This window comes from Apteryx rowi, unplaced genomic scaffold, assembly GCF_003343035.1.
Source record: "Apteryx rowi isolate R43461 unplaced genomic scaffold, aptRow1 scaffold_645, whole genome shotgun sequence".
NCBI lineage: Eukaryota > Metazoa > Chordata > Aves > Apterygiformes > Apterygidae > Apteryx > Apteryx rowi.
The window spans coordinates 3715-31533 of record NW_020450922.1 but is presented as its reverse complement, the minus strand read 5'-3'; the positions used below and the strand labels follow the sequence as shown (position 1 = coordinate 31533).

General features: G+C 39.1%; 1 protein-coding gene across 1 annotated transcript in view; it reads right to left on the bottom strand.

The window, feature by feature from the left end:
• CERS6 (ceramide synthase 6) overlaps positions 1–23640 on the bottom strand; it is a 92310-nt gene extending 68670 nt beyond the window's left edge. The window contains exons 1-3 of the mRNA XM_026084521.1: positions 23636–23640; positions 22739–22886; positions 20159–20289 (exon numbers count right to left, since the gene is read on the bottom strand). Of these exons, the coding sequence (XP_025940306.1) occupies positions 20159–20289; positions 22739–22886; positions 23636–23640 (284 nt within the window). The remainder of the gene's footprint in view (positions 1–20158; positions 20290–22738; positions 22887–23635) is intronic.
• Between the last annotated feature and the right edge of the window lie 4179 nt (positions 23641–27819).

Sequence of the window (27819 nt, the reverse complement as noted above, 5' to 3'; positions counted from 1 at the left end):
CTTCCCAGCTTCCTGGTTACTCTGTCTTTGCGTTTGAGAGGTTCTTAGGATTTCACTTGCTTACTTGGGGCTTCATTTGCATGGCCTACTACTCGAGCAAGGAGTGTTAAAATTAAGCTATTTGTTTGCAAAGAACTTTGATTTCCTGTTTAAAATTTGATGCTTAGAATTACAATCACTTTTGATACTTTAAAGTTACTGAGCAACTGGAGGAAAAGAAAGACCTACTGCAGTACTACTGTATGGCCTGACCTCCTCACAGGACAATGATAACAAGAAAGTTTATTAAGCTTTTAGCAGGTAATGTTGGAGTGCTGCATATCAAAAATGGTCTTTTGTAAGGAAAAGCATCACCCACAGGGAGCTAGAGATCTGTATGGCAGATTCCAGCGCTTCACTTTTGAGCACTGACACTGCCCTTCGTTGTCTCATAGTGTAAGTAGTTAAAATAATCCCTCACAGAGTTTTCTTGTTTTAAAAATCTCCTCAATATCACCTTTATTCCATATTTTCCAAGCAAAATTCGTAACAGAGTTGAGGACATTTGCAACTTGCTGTTGAGTGACGCAGTATTCCATAGAGGAGTTCAAAGGCATTCATAAGTATTTGAAATATGTTAAAAGTTAGAGTTTAGATGGTGTAATCCAGCAATTTCGCAGTCTGCACAGTTCTCTGAAAGACTTTGTTTGCAGTATTTGCTTCAGCTATCACCTCAGAAAATTAAAAAGTCCTTTCCTGAAACATGCAAATTCAAACCCACAGATTTTCCAGTCTAACATTCCAGCCATGCCCTAAGGTACTGCCACTGTCACAGATCTATGGTAAAACTATGGATTGCCCCACAAGAGAATTCTTGGAGATTCACAAAAATGTTGGAGCCAAAAGCTGCCAGCCATTATGCAGGCCTGCCAGAGGCTATCCAATTGCTCCAGCTACTCAAGTGCTACAAAGATGATATATACATATAAGTATATAACAAAACATACTATTTCTCTTTCCTCTTTTTCCCCAGCCCTCCCAAGCAAGTCTACTTGGGCTGAGCATTAAAAAGGCAAAGCAAGTCTCAGAACTGGGTGGTAGCCATAGCTGATCAAAGTGTTAACTTCTTAAAAAAATTGGTAATATTGGTAGAAAAAAACCCAGCTCATTCCTGATGAATGACATCCACAAAAAGCTATTCGACTAACTTCTGGCTGTATCAAACTGTGATAAAGAAAAATTCAGAATGAAGGAAAGTCACAACTGGCCCCCAGAATCTTTGTCATCATTAATCAGCTAGCTCTGGCAACAGCAGTGCTACAAAGGACTTCCCATTGCTCTGCATCAGGCAGCTGCCTTTTTTGTGGGCTCCAAAGGGAAATCCTGCCTGGTTCAATAGCCAGGTTGGAATCTTAATCCCATGCAAAGAAGTCCAAGCTGTTTCCCATGTTATTTTGCCACTACTTATAGTTGGTTTATTGTTGTAATTAACAGTGAAACTTCAACAGGCCAAGGTCAAATGGATGAATTCAAGAAGATCCGGGAGAAAGTTAATTGTATATTATACAGTAAGTGCATACATCTTGTCTAACTAAATAAGTAGCTATGTACAACACTCATATATTGCACACTAACTACTACTTATACACCTAAAAGCAATGAACTTAACATCTGGAGATACTTCATTTGTAGCTTTTTAAATCTAAGGGGGGAAAAAAAAGACAATAATGTAACTAAATGCTTGTTACATACAAATCAATGTACACTGAGAGCTATAAAATCTACATTAAATTAAATCAACAGTTAAGAGCATTTATAGAATAGAATGAGTGACATTTATGAGGCATTATAGTCTGATGAAATAGATGTACAACAAATGGACAAAATTAAGGGACATTTATTCCCATCAGCAGCTTCAGCTTTAAAGTCAGGAAGACAAGAGTCTATCTGTAGCTGTCAGCTATGTGCTATCAGTAATTTAATTGCAGATTTACCTATAACCTGTTGCACAAGGTCACATACAGATCACACTGCCTCTGAAGCACACCAGGAATCGAATTAGCACTCAATTCTCTGCCTGGTTACCTACCTTGCTGCAGGGAGTCAATAATCTAAAACCATGTTGATGCTTTATTGGCTTATGAGCAGCAGCTAACTTCCCTTCAACTTCCACTTTTACTCTATAGCTAGTAGTAAGAACACTTGCCCAGACTTTGGAAGAATTTAGGCTTAATTTTCCCCTCTGTCACATCTCTCACACACTCCTGAAGGGTTTATCAGCCACAAAGTTATGTGTAGAACCATCTCTTCTGATGAAGCTGTCCTATGCAGCAGAAAATACTATATGAYTGGGGAGGAAGGTGAGAGAAGAAAGGGACTGGAACTAGGTTGTGAAGCTATGTAATTCACTCATGATCATCCAGACAGGGATAGAAGATAAAAAACAAATACATTTTGTGCACAGTGGATCCAGCAAGATTCCTCCAAAAACAAACTCCCCATTGAGCTGTCTTGCAACAAAAACTCCATCTAATCCATCATTCACACTCTACAGTATAGATCTCTTTATTCCTCTATTTTGGGTCTCATTGCAGCCCACTGATAGAGAGATGCCAGTGGAAGGAAATAGTTATGAGTAGGAACTGTGTCCACTCACACTACAGCCATGAGTCCAAATCACCTTAGTATTTTGGGAACTTAGGCAAAATGTTTTCTCTCTCTGCATAGGACACCACAGAACAGAAGACCTCTTTAGTAAGTGTGAGGCTGTCAAGTCTCCTTCCCAAATGAATTCGCACAGTGGTAGTTAATCAAGAGAGGTCCTTGGTTAGAAAAAGCCCTGAGCCTGCCAGCAGTCTGAACAGTCACATACCCTGAGGAAGGATAAATGCCTGGTCAGTGGCATAAGCCCTCTATAATTTTCCTTCTGAGACTGTGTTCAAGGTCCTTCTGAAGCATCAGGAGCTCATGCTAGAATTCCTCAAGTCATTGCAGACAGCTGTTTTTAGGGTCACAATTTGCTCCCTGCAATACCACAAGTAAGAAACTGTTCTAAAGTAGCAGTAGCAGAGCCCAATAGACTAAGAAAAGCAAGGCAAGATTTGTCTCAAGATATCTTCTGTCTGTTGCCCCCTCCCCCGCCAGCTATATTCACTGTCCTACTAAAACAACACAGTGGTGGCCACTGGGTGCAGCACCCCATTCTGGGTGACTTCTGCATCAATTCACATTTAATTGAAAGAAGGAGACAGCTGAAGCTGCTCTGTTTTGTGACAATTAGCTCTGGCCATCAGACATGAAACACTATCAGTCTGTTGTACAGAGACATAAAATTTGAATGACCCAAATACACTCAATAAAACGCACTGCTTGAAAGAAATCTTAGGTTAATTTAAATCTGGATGAAACTGCTCAAGGAGCAAGCGTTCTGGAAGACTCCATCTGCTCTCAATAAGGTTCATGAGCTTCACGTCAGCCCCGCACTAAGACACCTATGAGACTTCCCATTTGAACTGGCTTGCGTCTGGTCTGCTTGAGCCCAGGAGGAGGGAGCTCAAGTCTGTTTACAGGTGACCCCTCAGGCACATCCTTCAGGTTACACAGGTGCTCATCAGACTAGCCGTTGTGTTTCAAATATAGAAGTGACACACTGCAGAGAAGGGTTGAACTAAAAGGTGACTCTGATAACAGCAAATCTTTTCTTTTGAAGTGTTACCTTGAATGCTCAGTGTAAAATGAACGCTCTAAAGCACCGCACAAGTGCGGCAACAGATCCCACTGCTCTTGCTCAACATGTGCCTGCTTGATCCAGAGTACAGACAGAATTTCTTAACCTCTCAACCCTTTCAGCTTTAAGCCACTAATGAAATTTTGAAGATGCTCCAGCATGATGCAGAACATTAAGACAGAAGAGTTGGAGAGCCTCTGCCAATTTATCTCATTTACCCAGTCATGCCCAATTCAGCAAAAACTATTTAAGTGCCTAACTTTAAGTGCTTAAAAGTCAGCACACTGACTTCAGGCATATCCCTAACCATGCTGACTTTATCACACTGCTGAACTGTGGCCTTAAAATTTCACTCCAAATTTCTGTTCCAAAAATGTGAAATTAAACTTCAGCTAATAAAAATCAATCATTTGAGCAATGAACTGAAGCAACTCCACACACACACACACACACTTTGCACAGCTCGACACATTTGTCAGCTCTTTGTTTTAGAAAGACGCCCTCCTCCCCATGCACCTGCTGCCCAGCAGAAAGAGCTCAGCACGAGCACTCTCTGAGAAAAAGAGCCTTAGGTTGACAACTGTGAATTAAAATACACCAAATAGCTTATAAGTACATGGTGGAGCATGACTAAATAATATATAAGGCTGGAGAGGAACAAGACCTCTCTCTCCCTGCAGTTTTCCCTTTCTTTCTTTTCTTCTGTATTAAAGTCATTCAGCCAGGCTCTGAACGCAGCAGCTGGAGGTGCTTGTACCCTGTCGCAGCTTGCCCTGTGCGCGTGCTCACACTGAATGGCAACACCGAGCTGCTGGGCTGTGGCGAGGCAGCTGTTAGGCTGAGGTGATACTGTGGATGGGCGCCTGCATCCTGCCGCTGTGTTCACCTCTCCCCCAGCAGCCGGTGGCAGCCACACAGCCCTGCTACCCCATGTGCTCCTGCCAGGAGAGCCTTTARCCATATTACATTATGAAGCGAGGTGTGATTGGTCATAAAAATATGTTTTGGTTAATAGCAATAGTTAGGGGTAAACCCAGTAAGTAAGGAGTAACACTGGTATTAGACTTACTTGTTCAGCTGCTGGGCACAAATGCCCACGTTGAGCAGCAGGTGCCACCGAGGCTGCCCCGCACACACGCCCCAGGGAGCACATTCATCTCCTGCTTCGTGTCGATGCTATGGCTCAAACACGGCCTGTACACTGCAGCGGCTAGCTCCACCACCCCAAAGCCGGCCCCTGCATTTCTGCCTTTGCCAGTGCCCCCCAGAACGTGTGCAAATATGCCTGCGGAGCCTCCTCTCCTTTGCAGCAGTAACTCAGCCAGAATACATCTGCTTTCCAACGCACACGCTGCTTACGGCTCATATGCTACCAGTGCTTGTGGCACAGCAATGATTTGCAAGGGTGCAAACTCATCCAGTGAGTTTTGACAAGCAAACAAGAAACATAAGAAACAAGCAATAAGAAATTAAAAACATAACAGCTATTTTGCTTCCAGCGTTTCAGCTGTTATCTACAGAAATGCTTTCTCAACTGATTTGCTACAATCACTACCACAAACAATAACATAAGAATGCTACAGTTCAAAATGGTTAACACGAAGCAGTTCTAGAAAAACTCATATTTAGCAATCAGCTAAAATCACTAATTTGCTGCATTTTTGCAGAGCCTGACAGATGCAACACAAAACAAAGAGATTCCTGCACTATGGTTAAGCAGAAGTCATTTGAGGAAGGAAACAGCTATAGACAGCTCACCGTTCTCTAAGATGTGCAAAATAGTAGGTACAATAAACTGAAAAATCTTCATTGCTTTACTCTTAATTTTATGGCTTAAGATTTGGCTGTCTTCTGATTTTCCTCTTGGCTGCAGTTTGAAACAGTTATTTAATATTTAATATTACAGTGCCACTTGAGACCAGTACTGTCCTAAATCTGTATGCTCAAAATGCAGCTCTGAAAGTCTTAAGAGCAAAATTTAGTAGTGCAGAAAAAAATGGAAGAGAAATACAGTACTAAATTTTGAAGCGATGAAATTTTATAAATAATAAAGCATGTTTATATAATTAGACCAGGAAAGATGCACAATGTAATAGGTGTATTGGTAATTTCTTCTAGGTTATGTAGCCTCTGTTTAATAGTTATGCAATTGTTCTCTTCTGACCACTTCAACGGCAACATGAAATAAACCTCTGATAAGGCCTCAGAGATCTATGAGCACCACCAAATCTTGCCCTACAAAGAGGCAGGGTGAGATATCATCTGAAAACACATGGGAAAGCACACAGAGAACCCAGACATCACTGCCAGGCACCCTTCCCTGTGCTTTGACTGACAGAACTAGCTTCATCCTTAAGCATGGGCTATGGACAGAAGCTGTACAAGCCTTTGAAAGAAAACAGGTCTTTCGAACCTGGACCTCTGCTCTCCTTTCTTGTAATCTCACAACCCCCAACAGCCACACTCTGTACCACTCTTTTCCAGTTCTAAAGGAACAAAAAATTAAAATCTTCCAAACTGCATCTGCTTTTCACCTAGTAATGCTGTCCTAGTTATGATGGCCACTATATATAAGCAAGGCAACATTGTGAGAGGTACTTACCTTCTTAAGACCAACTTGCTTTAGTTGTTTCTATTTTTTTTATGCTGAATGTTACTTTCCTGTAGCGTAATGTCATTTGCCTCGGACTAGTTTTTAGCCTGCTAAAGCATATGTTGATCTCTTATTTCTACTGATCTCTTTAGGAGTAGATTAGGTAGAAGAACTGTTTCTTGGTTTCTCTGAAGAAACTGCCCAACAACATAGCATCCTTAGAATTGTACAGCCCACACTGAGTTTGCACATAGCAGTCACATGTCTTTGATATTATGAGGTTATAAATCAGTCCCCTGGGGAGGATTTCCCATTTCTTCATATTCTGTAACCTCCATTTCAGATGATGAAACTTGCTGTTTTCTAAGCAGTAGTAACAATGTTGTCATAGCTGAGAGAGGAGGATAAGCAAAGTTTATAAACTGTTCATTCAAACCTTGCTTTGTCCTTGATTTTATTTTCTCTTCTGCCTTTTGAAGAAGTGAGTTTACTTACAATCTTCTATGTTCTCCCCTTTCCCTACTTCCCAGCCACGATTTGTTGCATCACAACTTTAGAAAAAAACACCACCAGATACAAAGACTTGCAACAGATTTTTTTTCTTAAAAAAATAAAGTAAAATAATTTAGTATCTACCTTATCCTTCACTATTCCAAGCACATTGTAGAAACATGGCCAGGAAATTTTAACACCTTTCATGCAAAAATGCTCTCATCACAGCAGCAAGAGAACTTAAGAAGCCAGAACTCCAGCAAATTTGACAGGAAACATCATCCAACCAAACTCATTAGTTTAAAAGTACTTAAATAACTAAGCATAAGGAATAGCATTAAATACTTCAAAGCATAATTTCTGCAGCATCTTGTACTGAACATTTCCTGCCTGATAGTCCTAACTTCAGCCATTTTTAGGACATCATCCTAGAATACTTAACCTGCAAGTAACTGTGCTTACATGATGTGATGCAGAAAGCAATGCAGTGAAATGCCTGTAAGGAAAAAATATTTAACACTGTGGAAGCTAATTCTCCTCCGTAATTCTGTGTTTCCATGAACAGATACACAGAGTCCATGTATCTATAAAATGAAAGGTATTCAGATATAGTATAAAACTGTGTGACAACGTAAATGAGAGAGAGAAAAGAGGAAGAAAGATTTGCATGCCAATCATTCATTGCATGCTGCATATAAAACAAAAACTTACTGCCACTATACTTCAGAGAGCAAGGTATCTTGATACAGGTCAATTGTGACTAGCAACCTGTAAAGAAGAAGTCATACTCAAGTTTCTTTCTTGTGGCAGAGACTAGAACAGGGGAAGATAGCAAATGGTTTGGACTACTGAGTCTGCGTGGTTGTTACCTCCTGTGGAGAACAACCTGCCGTAAAAGGCATCCCCGGAGAGCTCCAGTAGGACCAAAACTGTGTGGATTTACAGTTGGCAAGCTCCATTTGCTAGTTCTAAGCATGCAGAACAGCTAACAACTCTGAAGGCAGCAAGAACAGAATACGGGCATCCTTGTAAATTAGGGTTTTGTTCACCTCTGTCAGTCTCTTTCTTTTTTAAATGAAAATAAGAGTAGAACTTTGTGGATATCTGCATTTACTGAAGAACCAAATATTTGTGTCTCACATGAGAATGGAGAATTTATTCTGAATCTGACAATAATTCTTCAGGAATAAATACTTGCTTGTGATGTGTTTCATAAAATTATTAGAGCCTCAGTGAATACATAAAAGCAATGAAAAGAGCAGAACATGTTGTGAAGGGGATGAAGAGAAATAAATGTTTTTGCTGTCTTCCCTTTCTTCTGTTCAGCTGTTGTACTTTTAAATCCAACACCACAGATGAAATAAAGAACTGACAAACACCATTAGGGTTTGCAATCTTCACTATTAACAAATAACAAATATTTTACACTGTATTTGCTATTACTTCTCCTTTGGCAAGAACTGTTTTATTATTAGAAAGTTACAGCTAAGAGAAATAACCTCCCCCAAATTTTAGCAGCAATAAAATATTTTTTAAATCCAGCATAATGGTAATTCAGAAACAAGAGATATCAGTATCTGAAATCTACCACACAGGAAAGATCAATATCAAAGACAAACACACTAACGAATGGTGAGGGAAAAAAAAAGCTTCAAGCAGAACAAGAGAGTTGAACCGGGAGAAGTCCCTGTACTGAAATCTCAGACGATCCTCCCCCAAACCATGAAGAGTCAGTTTTCAAGCCCTGTGAATCCCATCTACTAAGCATTAGAAGCTGTCTTGAAGTCTGTAGCATCCCAGACAGAGCCCTTGCATTCTTGGCTGTACATCCCCTACAGCTCTTTTGAAAAATCTCATGTCTGTCTATATGTTCTTTCACTTCCAAGCCAATTGTCTGCAATGTTTGGCAATTTCATTTAAAGCTGAGGCTGACAGAAGACAGTCAACCTCTTCCACAATCAAGAGCCAGACGCCTCAAGGTGCATTGACTGTAAGAAACAAACAGTTAGTGCAATCTTTGCAGCCTTCCCTTCGTTGTCTTTAATTGCTATATTGCGGCTGTAATTTTGAACTAGAGTTCACATTAACTAGAATTTAGGGAAGAATTATTTAATTTCCATAACATAATGATGAGCAAACACAAACCACAAGAGAAAGGAAGTTTAGTTAATTTATAACAACGTTCTTTAAGGCGCAATGATAATGTTAAGTGATGGTGTCTTTGCAGGACCAGCAGACGAGTTAATTTAAATTTATTAATTGTGTTAAAAACTGTGTCACAAAAGGCAGAATGAACAGGGAATTCAAAGTTTTAAGTAATCCAATTTGAGGGAAGAGGGGAATTTCATAAGATGTGAAATGAAAAGTGCTTACAGCATAATCTAAAAATATGGTGAACATCATCTGAGGACACAGCATAGACATCTCTGCCTGTTTGCTCCAGCAGAGCAGCTAGGGAAGAGGGCCGGTGATTCCTGACATTTAACCCATGTTTTAATTTCCCCCTAATCCCATGTTTGGGCACAGAGACTTCCTGATGCCAGCTGGGGTGGAGGGAGGGTGGAAGAAAACCCAAAGACCATAGACCAGATTCACACAGGAGCATAGCCAATAAGGTAAGAAAGGGGAAGCTCCTAACATTGCCCAATTCTGGGGTCTGTTTCATACTGGCCCAGAAATAATTAGAATCTTTTTAGCAACATACTAGTGAGTTATACGGAGTTGTGAGTTATACGGAGTTGTGAGTTATACATCCACCCTCCCCTTCACCGGACAGTTCTTCTTTCTAATGCAGTGGGATAGCTGGGTAACAACAGTAGAGCCAGACCCAATATTTTACTAATCAAAATTGAGAAATAATTACAGGAAGAGTTTCTATAAAGGACATATGCATAGGAGCAGCTGTTCAATGAAAAAGCATTATTTCTCTCAGCCACCATTAACCTAGGTATTTGATGTCTGTGTAGAGCTGAGAGCAGGAAGAGATGCACTGAGAGCATCCCATGGCATCCCATGCCCTGCTTCCAAGTCCTCCCACCTTGCCAAGTCAGAATGGGCCTAGCTTCTGCAGCAATTCCTTTCCTTCTTCCCTCTACTGCACCAAAGTCTGAGCTTTCATGTTTGATGTAAGTCTTATCAATGCCTTCCCCATTTTTCCCTCCTGTTGCTCATATGCATACATATCTCCCTGCCCAGCCACAAGCAACACTATTCCAGCATGTTTATGTGACCATGCTATGACCCACATCAGAAAATTTGACTGAAAAGCACCCTATACTATTATGCAGAGTAACTTTTAATCCCAACAAGTATCCCGTGCTGCCTTGCTAAACAGCTGTATAGCCAGCTGTCTGGCACAGTGCAGTGCAAATGTGAAGGTCAAGGACAGAAGACGTCAGGGAAGCAGCCGTTACCGCTTCATATAGTGGCAACGCTAGCCCATGCTGCTAACCTACAGACTGAGCCAGCCTGTGCAAGTAAGCAACAGGCCAGTGAGAGAGCATCAGCACAAAAGTACATAACAAAAATGTAGAAGAACATATAATTAAGCTACTTAAGCCAGCCTTGCCACCAAAGAAATGTGAATAGTCCACAGCCTGAGAATACAGATGCTCAAATAGGCAAAACTGGAGGCATAAACCCACAGCAACTCACGTTGTAGCAGCCGGGTGTAACAGCACAGACTGTGCATTTGGAAGTGTGAGCGCTGAGCAAGCTGCAAATTGGAAAGGAAATACGTGCAAGATGTTTAGTCCTGATTCATCAGAGAGCAAGTGTTAGGGCAGAGTTAAAATTGCTTTCAGAGGCTCCACTGTGTACTTATGACTTTAAAATCAGGACAGCTTGTTATGACAACCATTAACTTATTCATGTGTCCAGCGTCTCAGGCTACAAATTCCTATATTTTATATAACTCAAGGCAACAAGTCTTAACCTCTTTCTCTTTAAGCAGGGAAACCATCAGTGAACTCAGCTCTGAATGACTTCATGTGAAAAAGAATATTTACACTAGATGAAAAAGCTTTATTGATACTCTTCTGCACTGGCTTAATATGCAGCTTAGAGAGAAACATAAATTCAAGTCAGTCTACTCTGATATCAGACAAAAGAATCAGAAATTTACAGAGCTATTTAGTGCTATTCTCAAGGAAAAACACCTCACCCTGATGTAAAATGGAGCAGGACTTCTTAGTTCAATATACCCATTCATGACTCCCTGTCTTTTTGCATACTGTTAGTTTTCCTGGCATACCAGTCTCAGCAGAGTTGCCTTATTCTCTTTTACCTTATACTGAGGCCTTGCGTTCTGGCACATCTCTCTCTGTTCCTCCTCTGGGAGGCTATTAGATGTAATACTCTGTTAAAAGAATAATAGGTCCTTGAGTGTATCAATCCCAGAGATGTAAATTATACAGTGCTATAATTGATAAAATAGCAGAACCTTACATGCTTACTATAGATATCAATTTCAAGATTATCTTTGCTACACGTTCTGCACTTCAGTTGCCTCTTCCTAGATGACTTCAATTAGAGTAACCTTTCTGGCCTCCATGACTCACCTCAACATCCCTACTACCTGGTTATAATAAATTCTTCTTGCTCTCCTGTGAAGGTCATGTTTTTCCTGCTCTAGAACAATTTCATAGATATGACCTCCCTTCACATCTCACTGAAAACCTGTGTCTTCCTTCTCCAAGTTGCCTCACATCTGACTCTGCCAACACCTCAGCTTATTCCCTTCTTCATCCTTTATTTCATAAATGCTATTTGCTTTCATGGGTCTTTTGTTCCCTCTCTCCATACTCCCATTTTAGCACGTACGATACCATACAGCTAGAGAAAGATTAGTCTTCACAACTGGTTTCCAAACTATGGATATACTCTGTTTGACAGCACAATACTGAATACTCTGTTTGTCCAAGTAAATACAACTCTCTCTTTAAATACAAATTACTGCTGAATTATTGTTCCAGGAGGACAATAACTTCCATGAAAGAAATATGAAACTCCTGTTTAATTACTTAGGGTGTGAAAAACTATTTTGAATATTCTGTTTTGAATATGCACCTTTTCATTTTCACTGAATATCTCCTGATTCTCACACTATGAGATAGGCAATTGCTGTTCTCCTCCCTTTATTTTTTTTATGCAAGTTAATATTTCTGCATGATTTTATCTTGTACTAAGGTGACCCTCTCCCTTCTTTTTCTTCCATTGTCTATCTCCTGCACCATCCTTTTAGTATCTATAGTCACTATACTTTTCATGTTATATTTAATGAATTCTTTTATTTAAAAATGGCAATGGAAGTGTTTAGTCTGCTCACACCAATCTAGACAGTACACTGGGGAGTTCAATGGTCACAGACAACCTAGCTCTACTGACTTCACCAGGAACAGTTCTATTCCTTTCAATGACAGCTTTGCCTGACTAACATAAGTGCTAACCTTTGTCACCATCCCCCTGCCTAACACTAATACTATCATTAAATCCGTATCATCTGACATGTGAATCTTCCCTCAAACATTTTGTAGAGTTTAAGGTTGCAAGAGACCAACTAGTGTGGTCTTAATCATATCCACAGTGCTCAGGGCCAGAAGCCTGGCTAGCTCGTGCCCAGGCTCTCTTTTACATCTGTAGGAAACATAGCTTCAAAAGACAGGATCTTCTGTTAACTCACCCCCCCCCTTTTTCCCCCTCCAAGAAAGATTAATGTTTCTCAAATACTGAGAGGGCTGTATTGCAACTTGCCAGAATGGTGTTTTTATAGCCTGACACCAAGCATCTGTTGCATGCCTTACGTCAAAATGTGGCGGCACTAGCCCTGCTCAGGTAACAAGACTGTCCCAGCTTGAAGAGCCACATTTGGCAAGTTTTGTATCCATATCACCTGCCTGGAGCAGACCCTGGAGTGAATTATCCTTTGAATGAATTATTCTTTCAATAGTGTCTGCATTCCCTTTTGACAGGAGGTAGTAGCATCACTGCAGAAGGGAGCCCAGCAGCAAATCAGTATTCACGAAGCATAGACCATTGGGAACAAGACCCCTTGCGGCAAAACAGAGCAAGACAGTGAAGATGCACCCTGATTTTCTAGCTTTTTGCCATTGTGAAGGCAAAGATGCTTTTTTTTTTAATTAAATGAAAGCTGCAAATTTCAATTTGCTATTTTTGGAAAGACACAACATTATGAGAATTATAACAGAAGAACCTCATAAGATTGGATAACAACAAGAATCCACTTTTGTCATCAGTTGTTCTTTCACTAGCATTTCTACCTTAGATCACACATTAGGTTTATGTGATCAAAAAACAAAGCAAGCAAGATTACCCCTCTTGATTTACAGGCCCTTTATGGCTATTTAAGAGTCACTAATTTATGTTATCTATATGGTAAACTATCTATAACAAATCTATATGGTATTAGGATTCACTGGAGACATGAAGTTTCCTTATCTTTCAATGGAAAGGTATGTATCGGTTACATGACATCCAGAAGAGAAATAAATAAATAAATAAATAACCCTTCCAAAACATCATTAAAGTAGTCTTTACTTCTGATAAAGGCTTATGCAACAGCTTGGTTTGCTACACAGCACATTACTGCCACTAAAACTGCTCTTCTCTTTAAAGAGCCAGAATGCCCCATCAGCTTTGGATCTACTGAACAGACCAGAGCAGCAGGGGAGAGATTCTGCCTCATATGCACTAGACAGTAGGGAGGAACAGCCTATCCTGCTCCATGGAAAACAACAGAGGAAACTGAAGAAAATTTTATAGTTCTACCACCGTTGAACAGCAGTTGTCATACAGTCTTGCCATGTCATGGCTAATTAACTATTAACTAGAACTTGTCTCCTTTGTGAAGACTGGTTTAAAAGACAAAAAGTCTAATCTCTGGGCTAAATTCAAATGTCAGCTTTCAGGTGGAGTTGTCCTAACTCCTGTCCATAACCCCTTACAAATTTCATTTCTCACAGTCCTGAGTTTGAGTCTTTGTTTTGTGGGGAGGCAATGTAGCGGGGGGCATCCTTTAAGGGAAGAAGAAACACATTTTAAGATTGGTAACTGGATAAGTGGTTTCAGTGGCCCCATCATTACAGTGAATGGCCACCTCAAGAGTTGTCAGATGCATATTCACTATCAGATCTACTCCATGTGCACATTAAATATACGCACATCAGTTGCATCAGCAGCAACTCATCTGTACTTGTGAGGTGAATCCTGCCCCCGGAGATTTAAAAAAACTTGGAAAATTAAGTTGTCTTGCCAGTGAGCAGCAAGATGGAGGGGGGGGGGGGGAAATCAACCAGATCCCAAATCAGCTTGAAATCAGAATACTAATTCTTTAGTCCACACTACCACAGAAGGCATTCCTGGCCTCCAGTATGTCTACACATCCTGCCAATTTACAAATTCAACATATCCCTGAAGCAGGCAACAACCTGAGAAGCTTCCTAGGAAGAAACCACAGGATCAAAGGAAGGACTCCAAGTCATCTTAAATGTCTGCAAATACAAAAAGCTGGACAGCCTATAGTGTTAGGTCACCTACAAGGAAGGTAAGTGTGCTCTGAAGATTTCTCTAGAGTAGCAGTGACACCCAAGTATGCCAGCTAAAGCAACCTAGAGCCAACTTCACCGTGCTCTAACAATACAATAATAGGGACAAGCAGCTAATCTGGTCTCCAGCAGCCCCTTAGAGATACTCCACAGAGTGTGGATGCAGGCTCACCTGCTAGAATGGATCCACCTGAGGAGGATTAGAAAGGGAAGGCACAACAGAGCCTGGATGCATAAGCACATGATCTGTTGCCTGTAGTTATTATAAAACTAAAACTGTTGCACTTGTGATAACAGCCCAGTTCCTTCCCATTTCAGACATATACTTTATATTCGCACTCAGAAGGCAGAATGACAGACACTTGCCCCAGAGCTAGTAGCACTGCTTTATAGACTCGTCCCCTTGTTCTCTTTTCTGATTATGAAATACCGCATAGTTCTCTACTGCTTGTCACACTAAGGCAGCTGAAAATCTGTATTGACAAATCAGAATTAAACGGATCCATAATAACATTTACCACATATTTTGGCTTGCATCTCAAAGATAATTGTATTCAGCAGTATTTTAGTGGCAGACTTAAGAGGGCCTGAGACTATTCAAAATTCAGAGCTAGAAGCTTTTCGACACCCATTTATTTTCAAGTGCTTTACTGCAACATAGAAAGCAATGCAACTGATTAATTCTTTTACGCACTTCGTTAAGATTTGTATCACCACAGTTCAGAATTTTCAAGAACCAAGCAGCTGTCTCACTTTTTTCCCTTGCACAGTTATTTTTCCACTACTGATTTGTAGGAGAGTATTATTCCACTAGTCAAGAAAAACAATAAGGCCAAGAATTTGCAAACTATGCATAAAAATTTCACATGAATGTGTATGATAAGTGAAAAAAATATTTTGTGTGTGTATGCATATACACACACATACAGATAGATAAATATACATACACAAACATACAATCTCCCCAAAAGAAACGTGCACAAACACATTTTCACTTCCTTAGGAAAAGAGTATGTTCTGGCTAGGAAGCGAAAGAGTGACTCTGTTCTTTCTCCTACATCAAAAATAAAAGACACCCCACTTACAGACACTTTAGTATCCAAACTTCCTCTAGAGAAGATTAAAAAAAAATCTTTAGCTCTTCGGTCTGCAGATTTCCATGTTTTCACATACAGCCTGTTGCATAAATTAAAAAAAAAAAATCTTTTGGCCCTATGTATCTGCCAGCTCCTCCTTGGAAACCATGTAAGTATCTCTAATAAGCAACTTACTTTCATCAACACAGCCAGAGGACAGGAAAGCTATGAGCCTGATGGCATTCCAAAGTCGCAGGCTGATAACTCAGGGCATCATAGGTTTTTTTTCCTTTGCTCCAGACAACAAAGTGGGGTACAACATGCTCATTCTTTTTACATTGTTTAGTCTTAAAAAAAAAAAAAGAGAGAGAGAGAGAGAGAGAGAGACACCTATGCACTGATGGTGTGACCAGCAGCAAAACACACTGACACAGGGAAGAACCTGGAAGTGTTTGGGAAATTACTACTTTGGCTTTCAGATACTGGGTACATTAACAAAAATATTCTTTGGTCCTAAATTCTACTTGGCAGTCAGAAAAGTCACTATTCATGGCCTTTTGAGCATTACACTCTCCCAGTCATCCCAGGCTTACCCTGAAATCCTTTCCCCATTCTCACTTTCAGTTTCTTCCCTAGCTTATTTCATGTCCAGAATTCCCATTCCACTATATTCAGATGCAATATGCCTCCTTGAAACATTTTTGGTAACTGTTCACTGGTTTTAATTAATGGCTAGACGCTAATTTTTTTAATACATTTCTGTGCTAGAACTGTGCCCCAGTACAGTCCTTAGAACATTTGGTCCAATTTATGTCACCTGTCTATAAACAGATTGATAGACCTCTGTGGAAATAACTTTTAGCCTTGTGTAGTACTGCAGATGCTCTCCATGAATAACACAGAAACAATGGCAGCTTCAGAAAACATTAAAGGTAATATCCTTTCTGTGTCTTCTCACATGCTGCATACTTATGGAGCAGAGCACAAGGTCTTTATCCTACTCTTACTAAGGAGAAAGAATGTCCTTCCTTGATGTCAGGCTGGGCCATGGGGGCAGAGAGGAAAAAACAAAAACAACAGAAATACATGGCAGTAAAAAAGTCATTCATACATACAGTTAACCTCTTTCTCTTCTCCTTTATGGATCCACATGGATCTGCCATGTGAGGAAAGTACAATAACTGCCGAAATTCCCACAGTGAAAGAAAAAGGCAGCAGACAAGTTATGCACAAACTCTCCCTTTTAGCTAACAACGTAAGCTATGTGCTTAAGCACACCTGAGCATCAGATTCTGAGACTGCACTAGGTTGATGCCTTTCTTAGTGAGTACAAAAAAATCCTGCTGCTAAATTCAACTTTGAGGCCAGAACAATCAAATCATTAAGAAACAATACATCTACTTGCTAGTAAAAATTCCTGAACACCCAATTTATTGTCTTTCTCAATCACACTGGATTATGAGTCACTACCTGGTGATATCATCTATTTCATGTTTTGTATAGACACTTACCAGCATAACATCTGAAACGTTAAGCAGGTACATCATACTATTGAAGTCTCACTGTTAATGGTCTCCCTATTAAGGGCTAGCAACTCCGATAATCAGATGAAAAAGCTCTCTGGGGTGATTCCTGGTTAAGGTCCCTGAAAAGTCATTTGTTTTTACCAAAAGATTGTTTTACAGGCAGTGTCTATAGACAAGAGATTTTTATTGCTGAATTTTTATTCATATAACCACCATCTGCTAATTCCCAGGACATCTGACGAAGGTTGGCAGGAAAGGAATTATTCCATTTTGCAAAAAACGTGTAGGTTTTGAAGTTTCTTTGCACTCTGTTTAGGACCAGAATTGAAATCACTTGAAAAGAAAAAAGAGAAAAAGAGGGGGAAGGGTAAGGAAACCGGAGAGAAATCTGTGATGAGAGGACTCTAGTGATTAAGTCGCTATTTTAGTCTGTTTGGGCCTGGATCTTGGGTGTCATTCATCCCAATCAAGTGCACTAATCACTGAGGTTCACTCCCAGCTTTTATCCTATTGAAGCTCCTCTACCTTACATAATAACCGAACTATCCATTTGGCAAGAAAGATAAGGCAGTTTGAACTGGTTTACATCCCTTCCTGCACAGCTGTCTTCTCCTTGGCATCACGGAAAAGCCATTCTGGACCTCAGGAACACTTGTTGGCAGTAAAATGAATTGTTTCCATGTTTTTTTAAAAAAAAAAAAAAAAAAAAAAAAAAAAAGAGCTGAAACTCTTTTTAAGCAGTTCCACATTTGCTATGGGTTCTGTCACTTTTTCTTTGCTCTAAACATACTGAAGTGAAGCACTGCACTTAGTGCCCCGAAGTAGGTGTATATGCACTTAACTGGACAACCATTTAACACCCACACTGAGGATATCCCTGACTTCTCAGTGTTATTTCAACTAACTGCCAACAACTGTATCCAGAATGCATGCTGGGGATGTCTGGTGGCACACACTGCACTGCCGGGAGGGCCATCAGAGCAATGCACACATGGTAGCACAGTAACATGTTCCCACAGCAGCCAGTACATACGGAGCTCGGAGGCAACTCCCACTGAACTTTGAGAACCACAAGTAAAGAGAATCCGAATAGCCACTTCTTAACTGGGCCACCTCGCTTCTTTTTGGAGCTCCAAGCGTTATCATTACCATTAAGTACACATACTGCAGTAATGCCCAATGACTCTCTCTAAATGAAGCTAGCACTTAATTCTGTCAGCATAAATTAACCATTTGTTACAGCTTGACCTCACTTTTCAATCTGCATTCATAGCTCTTATCCACACAAGTTTTCCGTAAAGTATGTCTCCAATGAGCAAATTCAGCACACACAACTTCCCTGAGGGAACTATGGGCAGAGATAAGCTTTTCCCCCAACTGGTCTCTGCATGCAGCTTTCTATGTTGAACTTGGCGAGAGAGCCTCATCAGCTCGGCCCTCGGGCTCTCAGGAAAAAGTCAGGAGTCCACCTCTAAGTCAGCCCGAACGCGGTGGCACTGATGCAAGAAAGTGAAATCTTTGACCTGACTTGCAGAAGCAGCCAAATAGACCCCTGAAATATGCCAGATCTAAACACTTAGAAAATTTTTTTTCAGATTCCATAGCTTTTCTTACAAGTTAAACAGACAAGCACATACATTAACAGCTACAGCCCTTGTAGGAAATTCATTAAGGTTGTCATTCCTTACTGATACCAAAAATAGTGAGTAACTCTAAGATCTCCAGCTGCTAGCAACAGGAAGACTGGGTTTATCCATAATCTTACCCTGCCTGGCTTTATTAAATATTAAATAGGGTGGATTTTAGCTGTAAATACCAAGGAAAGGAATTAAGAGTTCTGAAATTAAGTTTCTCTGCTTATTAAAGGACAATTACATTTAGACAATTTATCTGTTTTTGATATGAAAAAAGCACTCTAATTCTCTGAGCCAGAGACACAATATGCTTAACATTAACACCCCTCATTTTGCCCCTATTCAGTTCTTAGCTGAATATAAATAACAATTGCTACTGGAATAATGTTTTATCTGTGGCTTGGCTTTATAAAAAATGCCTAAATGCATTATTTATTCAAGATCAAATTACGGACCTTTCTGTATGGCTCCACAGGAACATAATGTTTAAGGAAGTACTTAGGAAACCTATACAAAGAATGAGTATAAAATAAACTCAGAAAATCAGTATGAATGATGCAACGGTATATTGTAGGAGAAAAATATATATCTGCTAGTCCACAGTGTCTTTGGGATTTCTTCATTTGCAATTTCTTAATGAAAACATTAAATAATTGTTAGGAATCAATAAAAAAGATAAAACAAGATTAAAAATAACTAATATTTAGTTCCTATTTCAAATAATACTTCCTCACTGTCTGCTGCCATTTCTACCTAACACCTCTTTCCCAGCTAACAAAAAGTGTAATTAAGTTTTAAGCCAGCAATAACATGACTACTTGACCAACTGGGTGCAATAAAGCCAATGCTTGTTTATGGCCTCAGCAATATTTGCCAAGTCTCTTGATTTGGAGCATGTAAATCTTGCCTCTAAATGCATGACCTTCCATATCAAAGGAACAACATTACAGCTGTGCTAGAGGGCAGAGTCTTGGAATTAATGGGTCTTTCAGAGAAAATAGAGTTCTTCTTTGTGTTTTGTTATAAATTCAATGTCTATCAGTTCCCATTTAAAAAATCATAGTAGGTGAAAAATAACTTCCTAAAGAAAGTGTAAGTGCTTTTAGCTTCTCAGAATTAAGTGCAACCAAGGAAAAGTGCTAGTAAGTGGGACAAGCCTAAGAGGAAAACAGGAAAGGGATTTAATGACCAACCCAGTTGGCTTTTATCTTTATTCTTCCATTTCAGATTTCTCCCAAATTGCATAGTTGAAGATTATGATGGACAGACAGTTTCCCACTGTTATATCAGGTTATTTTTCTCAAAGAATCAGGCTGGTATCCTGACAATATAGAATCATAACCACCTGACTTCAGAAAAGTTTTTCCATCATTGAAAGGACATGAAAATACAATTTGAATTCTTCAGGAAAAAGAGGATTGTTTACTCAGTCAAGAAGTTGTTTTCTACCAATTTCTACTTTTTTTTTTTTTTTTTAACCAATCCACAAAAACACCAGTTAGGGACAAAGGGAAAAACTGATGAAGACACAGGGTCAAAAACACTCAGAAAAAGAATGCAAATTCTTACATGCTCTCACAGAACTTCGTAAGAGTACTGGGCTTTTCCTGGTTGCGTCTTTGTCGAAACCAGCGCTGAATACTGCGTACATCCCAGTCCAGCTGCTTGGAGAGACCCTCCAGCCTCTTCTCATCTGGATGCTACAGAACAAAAGAATGACAATTATTTCTTTCTCCATTAAAATAACTCCACTTTAAATTTAGAACCACTGTAACCATCTGCTATGATTTAGACGTTACCTGTCAGACACATGGATACATAGAAACAAAACGGTTTTCACAGAAATCTCTGCTGGCAAACCCATATCAAAACATGCGTACAGTGACTACTATTAACACGTAAGGACTACATATGCTGCAATACTGTACTACTGGCTATTACTAATAAGAGACTTACAGGGGATAACAGGGAACAAAACCTTGCATGAAACTTGGAAAGTAGTGATAAGTAGGGATTAAATGCCATATGTTTCTCAAGCAACAGGGCTTACAAAATCCCCCTTATGTGCTTTGTCTGTTCCATCCTCCTGCATAGGTATTTTTGTCCTATTGACAGTTCCAGTAGTGAAGATTATTTGACTGACATGGAAAGAAGAGGATATATCCCATGTTTCTGCATGTTAATGTTACAGAATGAGGTTATTAAAGTGACAACTTCAAAAGGAAAATCACCTTGGCAACAGGGAGACAGAAGTTTTTTCTATAAAATTAGCTACACACAGTTATTCTCAAGAGCAGCGAATGTGGAACTCTCATTCCCTTAGAGCAGCAGTGCTCTGCAAATTAGTGCAGAGGTATGACAAAAGAAAATTAAACTATCCTCGATTTGAGTACTATACAGAGAAGAACGGTACAGGCCACATTTCCAATCGCACAGCAGTTCTGCATATACAATACTGCTTGAGGACTATTTAGATATTTCTCCAGCTCACATTTTTTTTTAAAGAAACAGGAAAAGTCTTTGGACGATCTGGTTTCTGGAGGATTAACTTTATTTCTGTAAATCAGTTAGATATAGTGAATGAGACACAAGAGCTGCCACAATAAAGACATTGTTATAAGTTTTCTTTCCACACCCCCCTAAGAGTCTATGGATTAATAAATTTGCAGTAAAATCTTCGTCAGGCTGCAGTTTGACATATCAGTCTCCAGGGAAAAAGACAGGAAGGGAAGTGAAAAGGATGAGATAGGAAAAGGGGGAAGTATTTCCCCTCCCTTCTCATGAAAATATTTTTAGTTAACCAAAGTAGTCACTTGTTTTTCAATGGAAGATTAAGAAAAGTCACGCTCTGTGACTTTAGATAAATAACTGATGTAGCTATTGGGAGCTTAACTAGACAGAATTGTTACACGTGACTCTCAAAACATGGCTTCTAGCTAAACTGGCCAGTTTCTTTTTGAGAGCGGCTACCAGACAGTCCAGCAACCTCTTGCAAGAAAGTATCTGCTTTCATTTGGAGCTCTTCCCACTTTTCTCCTTGGTCTGGTTGGGGGAAGATGTGTGTAACTCATGACATGACTCAGAGGAGTTAGATGACTTCATACACACTCTATATGGGACTAGCAGATTCTGCAAGGAAAAAAAAAAATCTCATTCTTTCTCCAGCTGAGTTTGGGAGAGATCAGGATCACCAGGAACAGGGCAGAAGGCAAGCACAAAGGTTGTCCGGGGTAGGACACATAAGCAAGAGAATACTGTTTATGGCATATTTCACTGTCCCTGACATTGAAACCAATTTTGCCCTCTGTGATTCTAATACACCTCTGAAACTTTAGGCTAGTGCTTTTATTGTGGTGTGTTCAGCTGCAGCCTGAAGTTGAGGTGGGAAAGAGAAGTTATTGCAATATTTAGGCCTCAGCAGGCCTTTGTGCTACAAAGGTGCTGCCTGCTGAGGTCTTTAAGAGTAGCAAAAGGACACCAGATCACTGTTCTGTGCTATGGGTAAGTACCAGTTGCCTCAAAAGCACTGTTGTGATGACATTGTAAAGGTTTAGTTTACGATCTCAAACAGTGAGACTTGTAGAGAGAGAGACACAAGCAGCAGGGAAAAACTGTCATTTTCTACAGAAAAATCTGCAAGCTCTAAGACACTATTCAGTCAAAACCCCCACTCTTCTAGCTTTTTCCCCCTATTTCAAATGGCATTCATCACAACAGAAGCAGCTAGGATGTCAGCAAACCACCAGTGCCCTGCATTCAAGTAGTTCCTCTTGAAGTGGCTTTAAAGCTTCACAGAAAACACAGTGAGGCCAATCTGATTGGCTCACAACTCCCTCCTCTTTGTTCAAAACACAATGATTTTGTGGAAATTTCTAAAAGAGAGGAATAATAAAAAAAAAAAAGTAAGTGGCCATATGGCACCTATGAAGTGTTTCTATAACAGCTTTTTTTGATTAAAAGCTTACAGGAGACATCATGAAGGGATGCGCAACTGCTCAGGCTAGCATGCCAACTACAATCTTGACATTTGCATATTCTGATTTTAGGTGTAAAAATGCAGCACAAGGTTTGGCAAATAGCTTTATTTTGTTCAGACCTATTTTATAGCACCATGTCCCACTTTAGAAGGTAAATGTCTTAGGTAAATACCTTTGTAATGGCTGTGAAAACTTTTTCCAGAATAGCATTGGGCTGAGCTTTCTGTGGTCCGTTGGCTTGGACTTTAAGGCCTAAGGCACATGGTTTAGCAATGAACCTATAAGAAAAAGAAAGGTGAAAAAAGAAAACAAGTGAAATCCTTCAGTTATTTACTTCATTACTGTTATCAATCAGCAACATGCAGTAAATGTGCAAACACTATAACCCTGCCAACAAAAACAATAATTAGCCTAACAGTTCAAAAGCAAGCTCATACAGGCAATTATATCATAGAATAAGTAACATTACTTTGAAGATTGAAAGGTTCTCCACAGAGCACATGAAACGGAGGATCTTCTTTTATGTTGTGAAAAAAGAAAAGCATAAAACAAAAGCATGAGAGGAATGCCTCCTAGAAAAGCACCACAAGTAGGGCATCTTGCATAGGTGAGAAGCACAAAATATTCTCTTCCAAATAGAGCCTCTTTCATAAATCTGTTTCCAGAGTTGCTATTGCCCAAAGACTACATTTGCACAGCGGAAATTCAAATAAAGTCTTTAACACTAGCAACCACTGAAGCTGCCTAGTCAATACAATTTTGTAATCATCATATAGCTCAAATGGTGTTGAGCCATACCTCAAAGACTTTGCCTGTGAAATAAAACTTTCCTGCTAAAGCATGAATCTGTCACAGATCCAAACACCAATCACTAATTTCACCCAATTTATAAATCAGATGTCTGATGTATTTTAGAGATGAATTGTACAGCTTCCACTCAAAGGCAACCATTCCATCAATTAAAAATTAAACTATTTGTAATTTTGAGCCTAACTCTCTGATCTCTATAAAAGCTACAAAATCTATGAAGGAATCCCGTTCATACGTGATCTGCAGAGGAATGACTCACGTCATGTCCATAGCCCAGAAGGTGCTAGCCTCCTTGCCACAGCAAGCCACGTGCGCTTGTTCACAGGCCTGTGACCTGCGCACTTCAGAAAGGAACTTTGTTTTGAACTCAACAACACACTTGAAAACAAAGGGGAAGACACTGTGAGAGGAACATACTAGTATTTATCCTTATCCCTGCTCGCAAGATGCAACTACTGCAAAGAGTCTCATTGTGAAAAACACACAGTAAAATCTGATTTGGATTAATTCAGGACACTGCCTAATAGATTATGTTTCATTACTTATATGTAAATTCTTTAGGCTCAGGTATATCTTTTTGTTTTCCATCTCTGCAGTGTCGAAAATAATCAGACTCTAATCCATAGTTACAGCTGAGAGGGAACGAGAGTAAAATAAGTTTGTACTAACTTCTAACAGGTGATGGTGGTAGCAGTAGTAACCGAAGTGAGAACTGGATCTCATCATCCTCTGAAAACCATTCAGGTTCCCAAGCTTCTAGCACCTTTGACCTAAATAATTCTTGATATGACTTTAAAGACTTTATAATTTTCTAAGATTGCATTCACCACAGCAACAGAAACAACAAACTAAGTAGTTAAGTAGCTCTATGTTCATCCATGTGAATATGACCACAAGCTCTTAAAAGATTAGGGAATTCTTATCCACGCTCAAGCACCACTTTAAGCACTTTCTTTGAGCTACAGCTGCTGTCTCTGTTAAATGTAACACAGCATAGCCAATTAAAAAGAAGCAAGTCTTACACACTATTACAGTGGTCACAGCAACATCGTTTGCTAAGGAAAGATGGCTGATACCAGACTGTGACACAACCTTTAGCAGGTTTACAACTTTACAGAACAAGCATCCTGTTAAAATAAATAAATAAATAAGCCAGAAGAAAATCTGTATTTAGAATATGCTGTTTACACTTACACAGTGCTTTCATGAGCAATTTTTTCCAAGAAAACATTCTTGATGCATTGCTGAAACACTCCTATCCAAGAGCTAATCCTAAATCTTGAAATCATTTTGGTGACTATTTGCAGGGAGGAAAAAAAAAAAGTCACACATCTGAAGATACCTGTAGTATGATCGGTGAACTTGTTATTTGATCTTTGTATCTTTTAAGAGAAAATACTTATTATACTCCATAAAAGCTTGGTCACAATCTGCCTCAGCTGCAGATTCTCACCACATTGCTACCACCATAGCAGCAACCACATCAGTGACACTGTATCAGCTTTACATTTCCCACTTTAAGGACATGATGCTTTCACTGCTGAGTCTAGTTTTCTGCTTATAAAGGAGAAGCGTGTAAGCTTTATACATATATGTAATATGTGAATACACAATTTGTATATTAACTACACCTAAAACTTGGTACATTACTTAAAGTATAAGGGATATATAAAATCTGCTTATACTAAAATTAGAGGAAGTTTTTCATTTAATACAAGGAAACAAAGTAAGAAGTGATAAATGTATTCTCTAGCTCAACATATACGTAATCAAACCAGTGTTGGCCACTGCTGTTATCTGATAACGAACAAGATGCTGATGAAGAAGCTAACGTGACTACTGTAAAAAGAGTCTCACAGAGCCAGATGGAGTTCACAGAAGCAATGAAAATGCATGTAGAGTTTTATTTCAGAAATGCACTTTTTAATTCTGGTCTAAGGACCTGTAAGATACTTCTAGCCAAGAAACAAAAGGACTGAGAATTTTGGAATCTATGTTCATGTCTTGTATTGAAAAATTGAAAACAAACTAACAAAACCTCCAGTCTTTACCATTAAATACGTTCATCTAATTTCCTGAAGAGAAGGCAACAAAGTCAGAAAAAAGAAAAGCTTAAGACAGACAGTAAAGAGAATGTCAATCAGTGTTCAAGCTAATTTTACAAAGCCCTTTAAGCAAACACTTATAAATAGAGACAAGATAGAGGAGAGCTGTAGGTGGAATAAAATAAATAAAAAATGAAAGACAACTCCATCACCTTCATGCCTTCACACAGAAATGCAAGCTCAGCCTTTGCTATCAACAGTGACATCAAGAAACATTCACTAAATAAATACAAGTGAAGATAAAAATTATTCAGACTGATTTTTCTAGTCACTTGCAAAGTCAGTACCCTTTGAAGTAAAACTTGATTGTGTGCGTGTGTGTGCACATGCGCACATATGCATGCCTGAAAGCCATCTTTCAGCTTCTTTTCTCCTTCTGCTGAGTGAAGGAATGAGACAGCTATGAAATAACAGCACTCCAATAGCAAGGGAGTTCTGTAAACATGCTATTTTAAAAGAAAATACACACCAAATGCAAAAAACATACATTCAATTTGTAAAAGTCAAAAGCCAGGTGGAAAAAGTCGCACCTTGTAGAATTTTACTAGCTGTAAGTCCAACCAGCTTCATGCTGAGCTCATCTTCAGTTAAGTCTAAGCAAACAAGCTGGGAAGTATAATCTTAAAATGACATGTTATCTTGCTAATGAACAGTCTGGCTAAATACAGGAGAAAGGACAGATACAGTGTTTGTCTAGATTTTAAAAAGAGAGAAGAATTCCAGTATAGATGTTATACACATTATCTAAACTGAAATACATTTTCTACTTCAATTTTGTATTTTCTAAATAGCAATATAAATTTTTATGCTGTTGCTGCTTATGTTCTGCTTTTGAAAAAAGCTTTAAAAATGCCACAAAAAAAATCAACATAATTCTCATCAACAGTTTTCTATAATAATTTTTAATAGATTCATAAATGAAGCAAAACAGAATTCATGTTTAATACCATACAAACAATGAGTATTTTGCCAAACACTGTTTCTTAAAAGCACTACTCATTTTCTTCCAATTTACTAACACTATGTGATACTCAATTCCACAAATTCCAAAAAACATTCATGTTTGATACCCGTACAAACTCTGAGTGTTTGGCCAAACACTGTATTTCTCAAAGGCACTATTCATTTTTTCCATTTTTACAAACTGTGCTATTCAATTCCCTAAACTGTCTTACTGAAACCTATGGGACTATTTATTGCATAAGGTATTGCAATTAAGAGGAAAGAAGTGGCAATTAAACTTAGAATTTCAGAATCTTTTTAAAGGCAACTTCCTCATTCACAGTTTAAAGCCACATTTAATAAAAAAATAAAAACAAAAACTCACAGACAACCAGTTCAGATAACACAGGTTATTGTAGAGTATCCAAGGGGGAAGCACTCAGCTTTTGCATGCCAATAAATACTGTCCTGTCTGTTTAAAAATGACAAGTATTTACACATATTGTATAACACCTGAAGGCAGCTCCTGTTTTGCATTTTGAATTCCGCATATATTTCTCAACTATTTACAATAGCGAGCGAGAGCAAAAGTGAGGCCTCATACACCCTGCTCCATGCTTGGAGATCAGTTCTTCTCTACAACAGGCTCAAGAAACCTTCAGCAAAATGACACCCCTCGGCAGACCATAAACAAGGAGCAATGCTTCACCAAAAGTATGTAAATTTGATTAAGAACAGCTACCATTTTTGGTTTCCCACTTGCCCTTTAGCAAATGCCAACTAGATGAACACAGCTGCTATTATGAGAGAGAGAAACAAGTGGAAATAAGAAACGTAAAGAAAGAAAGAAACAACTGCTTTTGCCCTGCTGAAGGAAGTTAAATACTAATTTTACAGAATTTACTCTCTGTATCGATTACAATGGATACAATGCTGTATAAAAAGAGAAGAATTCCCTCCTTCAATCCTAATTAAAATGAAGACAATAAGCTCAGATCCATCAGAAGCCATTCCCATTGCCCTACACTAGGTATACTAATTCCTCATACCCATAAAATTACAGTTTAAAAATATGCTGGCTCCACATTCTGGACACTCCACGCCCCACAAAAGTTTCTCTTTAGAAACAGCAATGGGCAAGATACTTAATGAACAAAAAACATCATGGACACATCAATTGAAAAATGTAAACACAGCTAAAAAAGCCCTTAATGAAAGAGTAAGGGAAATGTCTCCACGATTCATATAGTTTTTCTATTCTCCTCTATTTCCTTTATTGGGTGTCTGAACCTTAGTAATTGATTACTCTAACCCTTTTAGCTTACTGCTATTACATTATTTGAATCCCAGAACTGACTAGAAATGTTAGTGTTGACCATCCTTATCCTTTGAGGCT